A 10,905-nucleotide genomic window follows, 5' to 3' on the forward strand; every position below is an offset into this window, starting at 1 on the left:
CATTTAAATGAAAATTTAATTTTTTAACCTATTTAATATCTAACCCATGCATGTTTAATATTAAATATTGTAAGTTACAATTAGTTTTTTTTTAATTTATAAATTATTCACAACATCTCGTTTGTTTCTTTTTTATTTTAACCAGAATATATATTCTTAGAAATATTAGTATATTGCTATGGTACAATTACCTACCAGACAAACAGACACTACGATATCATCACATGTTCGTTAAATGAATGGAAACCGAAAGATAAAAATAAAAACAAAAATAAAGAAAAGTTAAAGTAGTAAAAAATGAGCTCAAACACTTTTATAATTTTTAATTAAACAAGTGAAAAAGTGGATTTTATTTCAAGTTTTCACATTTTTTCTCTCTCTCTACTTATCCTTTTATTAAACAAGTGAAAAGCAACTTTGATTAGTTAAAACTCTATAAATTAATAATGTCAGGACCGGAAAAATTTATTAATTTAGAGAGTTATTAATTTATTAATAAATTAATTATTATTAATTTAAAGAGTTTTTAAGTAATTATACTATACATACCAAATAAAAAGGCAAAGTAGTCTATGTCTCTTAAGATTACGTTGCAGCGAACCTTGGAACTCAACATAAATTAGTAATATTGAATCATATTTCAATAGAGTAATATTTTTTTTTCAGTTTCTATGAATTATTAATTTATGATTTTTTTGAACCGAAAATTATAAAAGGATTTCACGAAAAATTATTATTTTATTATTTTATAGAATTTTTCAATTTTTTTATATTGCCCCAAGTCGAGACCAGACAAATTTATTATTTTAAAGAATTTATTAATTTACCGAGTATTAATTTAAAGAATTTCTACTTTATATGTGTGTGTTTTCATTAACAATTGATCAAAGTATATAGTCCACTTTTATGATCTCTACGTTTTAAAGATTTTTTTTTTATTCATCCAAAAAATACTCTTAGAACTTAGAACAAAGCATACATATAACATTTTATACATTTTTAATGTAATTCTCTAATCAAAATCAAAAAAGGAGGGACACTAGATGTACGATTATTAGTCTTAAAAATTATATTTATTCTTTGAAAGGAATGTATTTTTAAAATAATAAAAGAATTTTCACTGTATGATTCTATTAATAAATAAATATTTAAAGATAAGAGATAATTCATTTTTTTATTACAAGTTCTTTTTTATTAAATAAATAAATTCATAATTTTTAACTTAATAAAGAATTGTTTAAATATTTAATGCAAATCACAATTATAATTTTGATAAAAGTATCCATTTGAGTTATAATAATGTTATAATTCATAAGATAATAGAATAACTTTGATAAAAATATTTTTGATTTAATAATTAGTTTCTAAATAATTGTAATAATAATAAGAAATAAAGATTAGATAAAGTTAAGAAAAATAAACAGACATAAATTCATAAAAGATAAGAATTGAATATATATACGATGATCGGGGAATGAAGTAATTGTGTTTCAACCTCCCCCCCTCCAAAAATTGAAAGTCAATAGTTTTATTTATACATTGATCTAATGCTATTAAACATCTTCATATAACTTCTTTATAACTGTTTCAACTGATCTTTCGAAATTCGAAATAATCTTAGTTTTTAGCGATTTTAAACTCCACATGTGTTTGAATAGAGTCTTTGAAAATATCTATGTCTATCAAAATAAATTCCTATTCAATCTCTCAAATTTTATTTCCTATATTAATCACTTTCAAATGCACTATTTTATTTTTCTCGAAACAAGTTCATCAAAACTATATATAAATTTCATAACTTAGACAAATTTTACATCAAAGATATCAAATGTCCCCTAAAAATAGTGTGTTAGGATATTACTTTTTGAGAACATAGTATTTTTGTAGCAATTATTTGGATGTCACTATAACATCTCACCTAATTAAAGTGTTGCACATCATTAAATGTTCTAGAGATGTAATCTCCTTTCAAACAAATTGTACTTTAACTTTCTATGTGGTGGGAATGCTTAGTTCATTATTGTTGGTCTATATGTTTGTAAGTACTTTTCATTTTTGAACCAATATAGCTATTTATATTTACTTCTCGAATCACATAAGCATTCCTTGAAAAAAAAATTTGATAACATATGGCCCATCCCAATTCGATGACCATTTACCAAGAACTTTGAATTTCTTTTCCATGGGAAAACTTTCCAAACCAAATCTCCAATTCGAAAAGATTTTTCCCTCACTTTTTTGTTATAGTACTTAGCAACTTTCTCTTTTTAACGAAAAATATTTTCTAGAGCAATTAAACGTTCCTCATCAAAGACATTCAACTCGTCATGCATCATATCCCAATAGTCTTGGACAGAGATTTTATTTTGACTTTGAATTCGAATTGAATTTAAATTTATTTAAATAGGTAAAACCGTTTCATGCCCATAAACCAACTTGGAGTAACATGAGTGGTTCCTTTTGGTGAATTTCGATAAGTCCAAAGAACTTAGTCTAAACTTTCATGTCAACTCTTACGTTTTGACCAATGTGTTTCTTAATTAAGCTTATCAAAGTTTTATTTATGGCTTCGACTTGACCATTTGCTTGAGAAAAATAAGGGGTAGAAGTTAATAACTTAATATTTTGAGAATTGACATATTAAATCACTTTTCAACCAGTAAAAATGGTGCCTTGATATGTTGTAAGTGTTTCTAGGATACCAAATCGAAAAATAATATTTGGTTCTATGAAGTTTATTATATACCCTCAATCAATATTTTTCAAGGGAATTGTCTCTACCCACTTGGTAATATAATCAAGAGCAACTAAGATGTACCTATGTCCTTTCGAAGAAGGTGGATGGATTTGACCTATCAAATCTAATGTCCATCCTCGAAAAGGCCAATGTTTTGTTATCGAATGTAACTCACTTGCTAGAATTTGTTGTATGGGATCGGATTTGGCTTCTCTGATGTTTCTTCCTGTGTTGTTCCTGTGTTGTCCCTTCAAAATCATATAGTTTTCTTGATTTTTAAAATTAAATATCACCATTAAATATTAACATAACTATTATGCATTGTTATTTTGATGGGGTAGCACAAAGACAACATGAGGAGGGACAACAGAGAAACCAAATTGGTATGGGACCATGTTTTTGGCACACTTCACATGATTTTGCATAATGCAATCCTTCAAAATAGTTGGCCAATAATAAACATGTTGAAATAACATCCACTTCATCTTTTCACCAGCTTGGTGAGAAACACATATTCCTTCATGGGTTTTAGCTAAAGCCACATAAGCTTTTGATTCTCCCAAATTTTTTAATAAGACTTGATCCATACTCTTTTTTTTAATAAAATATTTGGTCTTTAAACAAAAATATAAAAAAATAATTAAAAATCTAAAATTATAATTGCTTATTAATATATTTTTCTGAAAGAAAAGTAATATAAACATGTGTTCTTTTTTATTTACATTTATCCTCCAATTCTATAGCTCATTATACAAACAATATTTGTGATTCAATAATTAGTTTAATGGTTTTAGTTTTTAGTTAATGATTTTTAACTAAAAAAAATATTTTTCCAATTTTCTTCTAACATTTTAGTTATAAGATAGCTTATTAACTTTTTGTGCTAAATAAACCCATAGTGGTGTTACCTTAATTACTTTCAAGAAATATAATATTATATATTAACAACTTTTTACTTTTTAATACACTGTACAAATTTTTTGAAATTTAGATAAAACTTAAAAAATATAATTTAAAAATATACAAAAGAAAAGTATCACCATTACTACACAACAAAAATATTAATTATTATTCTGTCTGTATGAGTTAAACTATATTTTTTAATAAAAATTAATCATCAACAAAGATAATAAATATAAAAAAACAAAAAAAAAAAATACTTCACATCTATAACATGTGAAGAAATAACAACAAAATCATATAACTTAAGGAAAAATAACATGTATACAGATATTTTCATTTTTAAGAACGAAAAATTTATTTTATAATACATGAATAAATTAAAAAAATGATAGCTTTAGAATTATATTTAAGATTAAATTTAATGGATAAGACGGATTATTCTAGATGAAAATTGTGTGATTAACTATACATTTATTTATTTGATATGGTGTTAATATTTAATTTCATTAATAACTGAAATTGATAAAATTTAAATAATGATATTTGAAAGAGATAAAATAACAAAATTTAAGATATTCGATGTATGAAAAAAAAACATCAGACTTATTAAGAAAAAGTCGTCCAATAGAAGTCAAGAGTAAAGAGAGAAATTTAATTTAATAGGAAATGATAATATTGAATTGAACTCGTGCATCACTCTTAAGTCTCAAGAATAACAGAAACATGCTGAATTTATTTTATTACCTTCCCGAGAAAAGAAAAACTAGTTTTTGGGACACACATTAATAAATAAATAAAGGACACTTTATGTGAATGGCTCGTGTTTAGAGCATCATATTCAAATTGGTACTAGGTGGGGGTATGAGAGAGATTGTGCGAATATATTTCTTATTATATATAGGTGGTATAACAATGCTAGATTTGTACTTAGACTAAGAATTGAGAAAAGTCATCATAGTTGTAGAAGATGGGAAGAATTTCAAGGACCAAGAGTTATGCAATTGCCTCTTCAATAGTACAAGAAAACCAACAACAAACACCACCTTCCATTACCTGCACAACTTTTAACATTCTTGCACCCATATACAAGCGTCTCAACCATGAGGTTCTTCTTTTGTGTTATGACTTACGAGTTATATATATATATATATATATATGCATATTTGCATTGGTCCACTTGCTTAAATGGGGTGCTCTAAATTTGGATGCTTGTTTCCGCTGATTTGTGTTTTGGTGGGGTGAAAACAGGATCAGAGTTGCCGCGAAAGCGATTACAAAGCGTGTTGGTTGACCAGGAATCAAAGGATATTGGATTGGTTGTTGTATGAGAGATCTTCCATAATCTGTCTTCAGGTTTGCATGATCATGTTTTTATTTATTACACAAGTGTTGACTAGAAAATTAACGATTATATATAGTTTATGATAAAATACATTAACATATTGTATAAGATCTTAAGTTCAAACTTTGTTGCTTCCATGAGAACTGTTTATTTCTTCTTTGCATGAAATCTGTTTTTGAGAGGGTGGTGGTGCTAATAATATGTTGGATTTGCGCAGGAATTTTGGATTGGAAACGACGAGTTTGTTAATTTGTATGACAAGAGACTTGGTGATGCTGGTTATATTAATTTGAAGCTGGGACGAACCAACAATCGTGGTGATGGTAAACATGACATTCTCCCTCAATTGAAAAATACCCTGTTGGATTCTTGTTCTGTTTTTTTATTTCCTAATGAGAAGAGGTCTTGTTTAGATAAATTTCTCCAAAAATAATTACAGGAAAAAAAAGATAGAATGCATTGAACTTTTCGTAAGCTAAAAATTAATCAACCTATGCACCTTAGATTTTAGGGAATTTAAATATACATAGGTTGATTTTAACTCAGGCGAAGCTCAAACTATTTTACTTTTTTTTTCTTTTACAAGTGTTTGTGGAGAAGTTTATCCAAACATGATCAAAGACATCTAATGCAAACTAGGCTTTGATACTTTTATTTTCCATATGCATGGTTTTATTAGCAACAGTTGTTGAATTTTTGTGCACAAGCACAAATGTCCATATGTCCTTTTTCCTTTTGTGTCTTCAGGTCTTCTGATAGCAGTGCAAAAGGAATATTTCACAGTTGTTAACTATAAGGAGTTGCACTTTAATGATTGTGGTGATCGAGTAGCTCAATTGCTACATCTTGAGTTAGCTTTTCCCTTTTCACAATGCCAAAACAGTGATGTTAGGCACGAAATTCTCATTGTCAACACTCACCTACTGTTTCCTCATGATTCGAGTCTTTGCCTTGTACGACTGCATCAAGTATGCTAGCACTTGCTTTTTGGTATTTAAGCACCATTTATATGTTACGTTTGGTATCTCACTTGGATGTACTTTGAATTATGCTTTTGTGCAGGTCTACAAGATACTTCAATATGTCGAATCTTATCAGAAAGAGTACCAACTTAAGCCTTTACCAATCATGTTATGCGGGTAAACATCAAATATAATTCCATTCTTTTAATTTAAATAAATTTGAATCATTATTAATATTCTGCAAATTTAATTAGAAAACAAAGGTTCTTTATATTGTTATTCAATCATATACTGTCATATAATTGAAAAGAATAAATCATTAATTTGATCCTAGAAGTATTATTCTGTTTCCTAAATGGTCCTTAAACTAAGAAAAATTACCTTAGAAGTCCAAGAAGTATTAGAATTCACGCAAGTAATCTCTTAAATATTGAAAGATCGTTCAAATTAGTACTTCAACTTTATTGAAATACCTCAACTAAGAGACTAACCAGATGAATATTCAATACTTCAAGAATTACTTAAATAATTTTATTGCCTTAGGGACTATTTAGGAGAGAGGGTAATAATTTTAGGAGGAAATTGGTGGTTTATTCGATTTGACATTTTAAATTTTGTTATAATTACTTTAAAAGTCAAATTCAGAATTATTTCTAATTGACTCAATATAAAAATCTTTATATTATATTGCCCAGTGACTGGAATGGAAGCAAAAGGGGACATGTTTACCAGTTCCTGAGGTCTCAGGGGTTTGTATCATCATATGATGCAGCACATCATTACACTGATGCTGATGCTCACAAGGTAATACAACTAACATTGCTTTCAGAATTTTTAAGTGGGATAATATTCACATCACCACAATATTTGTTTTACTTTGTACCAGTGCAGTGGGTTAGCCACCGCAATCATCTTGGAAATATATGTGCTGTTGATTTTATATGGCTTCTTAATCCTGACAAATATCAAAAACTTCTAAAAACAAGTTGGAGTGAAGCAGTATTTGGCATGTTTAAGGTAATCTTTAACCATCTTTGCAATTTTTTTTAACGTGTATATCTTTAGAACACAGATTTTTTCTCTATATTTAATTCTTTTTTATCCATTGAGCAAAAGGGCATTGAACAATAAAGTTGAAAAGAAAAAAAATTCCTGACAAAGGATAAGGGACCAGGTTTTCTAGTAAAATCTTATGGAAAATGAGGTTATTATAGCACCTGCTACCTGCTACTGCTGCATCATATACATGGACATTTAAATGAAACATTATTGCCCTAAGCCTATAATGTGCAACTTTTATCAACAACTGAAGATTTTCTTTGAGTTTTTTTTATTGCATAAATAGGAAAGGGGAAGGGATTGGGGCGGGAATCAAGTTTGTACTCGGTTGAGATAATACTTATTTGTTCATAATTTGCGTAGGCTAATGTGATCCTGTTAATTAGCAATACATAGTCATAAAGAAATAGCACTTTCATTGCATTTTATGTCTATAGAGCTTCTTTGGACCTATCATAAAGAGTGTAGAATTTATTTTTGGGGTGCCAGGAGGTTTTACTATTAATGTAGTTGTGGAACAGAATTATGTCACTGACAATAAACTTCACCTTTATCAGTATCTATTGCGAAGAGCTTCACTGACAGAGAGAGATGCATTTGCTTTTCTAAAGGTTGACAATGAAGATTGTATTACCTATTCTGGTTTCTGTGAAGCACTTAGACAGGTATGCAGTGTTATCCATTACTATTACATGACTAGATGAACACTTCTACGTTTCAGATAGTGCTTGTGCTTGTATGAGAAGTCCTCATGTTAATAAAAGTTTTTGGATTTTCCATTTTGTGCAGCTTAATTTAATTGGTCATTGCCATGGGTTAAGTGCTGAAGAGACAAAGGACTTGTGGGTTCAAGCAGATATAAATGGGAATGGTGTTATTGATTATAAAGAATTTCTGGTAAAGTAATTCAGAAATTAACTATTATTTGAGTTTCATACAAGTTGGTATGTTTTTCTGTAAAAAATTGTATTAGGACTAGTATAATCCATTACTAATACTAAAATTAAGGGTAACTAATTAGTTTAAAGTGTCCTTTGAATTGTTTGTTTGATTTAGGAAGGAAAGAAAATGGTAAGTTTTTCTTTCTCTTGTTTGGTTGTATAATCCATTATTTGAGTTTCATACAGGTTGGTATATTTTTTCTGTAAAAAATTGTATTAGGACTAGTATAATCTATTACTAAAATTAAGGGTAACTAATTAGTTCAAAGTGTCTTTTGAATTATTTGTTTGATTTAGGAAGGAAAGAAAATGGTAAGTTTTTCTTTCTCTTGTTTGGTTTGGTTGTATAATCTATTACTAGAACTTAAGGATATAATTAGTTGAAAATGTCCTTTAAAATTTAATGGTTTTTTTTTATTTAGGAAGGAAAGTGAAAGAAAAATGTTATAATTTTTCTTTTCTCTTGTTTGGTTGTGAAATTCATTACTAGAAATTAAGGATAAATAATTAGTTGAAAGTGTTCATTGAAATCTAATGATTTGTTTGATTTAGGAAGGAAAGTGAAAGGAAAAAAAGTTATAATTTATTCTTTCTCTTATTTGGTTGTACAATCCATTACTAGAAATTAAGGATATAATTATAGAAAGTGTCCCTTAAGGTCTAATGATTTGTTTGATTTAGGAAGAAAAGTGAGGAAATAAAGTTGTAGTTTTTTCTTTCTCTTATTTGGTTGTACAATTTATTACTAGAAATTAAGGATAAGTAATTAGTTGAAAGTATCCACTCAAATCTAATGGTTTGTTTGATTTAGAAAGAAAAATGAAAGAAAAGAAAATTATAATTTTTTTCATTCTCTTGTTTAGTTGCAGTGAAAGTGATATATATATATATATATAAAAGAAATAAATAAATAAAATATTTTTTTAATACAAAAATACATCTTCTCTATCCTTCTCAATTTAGAGAGAAGCAAAAATGCACGGATTCCACATGATTATAAGGATACCAAACAAGGGGGAAAAAATCATACCTTTTGTGTTTTTCATTCCTCTCTTCCAAACATAAGGATGTGCTTATAATGAGTAGTAGCATTGTTGCCATGTCATTAGACAAAAAATGTAAACTATGGAGTTCTCTCATGTGTGTAATTGCTAATGAAGCACGATTGGTCCAACTTGTCAGCTTAAACAAACAAATATAACATGTAGGCCAATGGAACACCATAGAACACTCACCATTTAGTGAAGTAAATTTTTTAGATTTTGTATTTTATTTGGATACCCATAAGTACTTACAGAGAAAGAAAATAAGATAGAAAAACATCCAACTTTCTCATAAGCCAAAATCAACTTATGCACCTAAGGTTTTGGAGAAGGTAGATGAAAAGAAATTTTATATAAAAAGGTTAAATGTATGAGTTGATTTTAAGCATATGTGCAAGCACAATTTATTTTACCTTCTTTTTTTTTTGCTATAAGTATTTATAAAAATTTATCTAAGCAGAGTCTTTGGCTGATTAAATCATGGATTCATGTCATAATATTGTGGTTTCAGCAACAAATCTGGAATTCAACGGGATCAGATCAAAGAGATGACAAGAATGGGCAACATGATGATGAGGCAAATGACAGTGAAGAGGATCAAACAATTGGTTTTAATGTAAAAAGTGCAGTTTTTTTCCCTCCAGAGGTGGAAAAAAGTAGATGGCCTGAAGACTACTCCCTATCTGATCATGCAAGACTCACTGTAGTGTTCTCACCAACAAGAATGTCATGCCATCCTCCAAAATGATTCCATGACCAATGATTGGGAGCACTCTAGCTTACAACTTAATTAAGGCGTCACATTACATAAATAACACAAAGGAAAAAGGGCAAGGAAATATAAACTGGGATTACTGAACCAACATTGACCAGAAGTGATTTCATAGTCATGACAAGCAGCATAAGGAAACTCAAGGGCCAATTTGAAGCTATACCACTCTAGCCTTCTCATACACACCATACACTATTAATGGCATTTGAAGTAGCAACAGTCATGACTCAGTTTTCTTTTCATTTAACTTCTCAAAACCTTAGGTGCATAACTTCTCCAAAAATGTGTCTTTGTTACATATTGACATGGAACCAAAAGAATTAAGTACATACACCTTTTAAGCAAAAGCCAACAAAAGTTTTTTGTTTTTTTCAAAAAAAAAATGTGTTAGAATGAAAATTTGAACCTAACTCAATCTTACGCTTGTAAGGTGAGAATTAATTTTCATTTTTATAGTCTATTCCAACACTATCAATCAATATAAAACTTTAACATATCCTTTTTTTATTCATAGCTAGTGTCATGTGAAACTTTAACTTCCAACACACTACTGTCTAGAGGTAATTTTTCAGACCAAATGGATTGCAAAATAGTAATATAGATACAAGAACCAATAAATCATTAGGTGGATTACATCTATGCTTGTAATTTTTTGCAGCCTGGTTTAGTCTAAGTTTCAAAAACCTTGATGTCGGCAATCAATTTGCTAGCTTTTTTTTTTTCCTATCAGTCATCAATCAATTTGGTAGCTTATGTAAATATATAAACATTTAGTTTAGCACCACCGAATAATGTCAAACAATGGGATTGTTTGGTTTGTTTTATGTTTTAATTTTAGAATAATAACAAAAATTTAAAAGAGGGTGTTTGGGTATATATGGGTGTTTTTGTGTAAAGTGAGTGTTTAAACTAATAATTTCAAAAATATCAAATTATTTTTACTTATATTTTATTTTTAACTTTTATGAACGTAAAGGTTAAAACAGAAACAGAATGTTATCGTTTTTTTTCCAGACATAAAAAGAATAAAAAGAAAAAACAAAACGAAATAGCAACATGTTTTCATGAGTGTAAACAAAAATATAGCAACATGTTTTCATAATAATGAAAACATAACCAAAAATGAAAACTAAAAACAAACTCAAT

At 28.3% G+C, this 10,905-nt stretch overlaps 1 protein-coding gene across 2 annotated transcripts; it reads left to right on the forward strand.

The window, feature by feature from the left end:
* Nucleotides 1–4,556: 4,556 nt before the first annotated feature.
* On the forward strand, nucleotides 4,557–10,635 carry LOC114396258 (uncharacterized calcium-binding protein At1g02270-like). 2 transcript variants are annotated; one of them, XM_028358162.1, is made up of 10 exons: nucleotides 4,557–4,745; nucleotides 4,889–4,993; nucleotides 5,200–5,305; nucleotides 5,730–5,950; nucleotides 6,045–6,121; nucleotides 6,640–6,748; nucleotides 6,836–6,961; nucleotides 7,561–7,668; nucleotides 7,793–7,900; nucleotides 9,499–10,635. In XM_028358162.1, the coding sequence occupies exons 1-10, from the start codon at nucleotides 4,608–4,610 to the stop codon at nucleotides 9,733–9,735; spliced, it is 1,335 nt and encodes a 444-aa protein (XP_028213963.1). In that variant the 5' UTR covers nucleotides 4,557–4,607; the 3' UTR covers nucleotides 9,736–10,635. The 2 variants fall into 2 exon arrangements, with proteins under 2 accessions (XP_028213963.1, XP_028213967.1); XM_028358166.1 differs by lacking the exon at nucleotides 6,836–6,961.
* The last annotated feature ends 270 nt before the right edge of the window (nucleotides 10,636–10,905 follow it).

The sequence above is a fragment of the Glycine soja genome, chromosome 2, assembly GCF_004193775.1.
Source record: "Glycine soja cultivar W05 chromosome 2, ASM419377v2, whole genome shotgun sequence".
Taxonomy (NCBI): Eukaryota; Viridiplantae; Streptophyta; class Magnoliopsida; order Fabales; family Fabaceae; genus Glycine; species Glycine soja.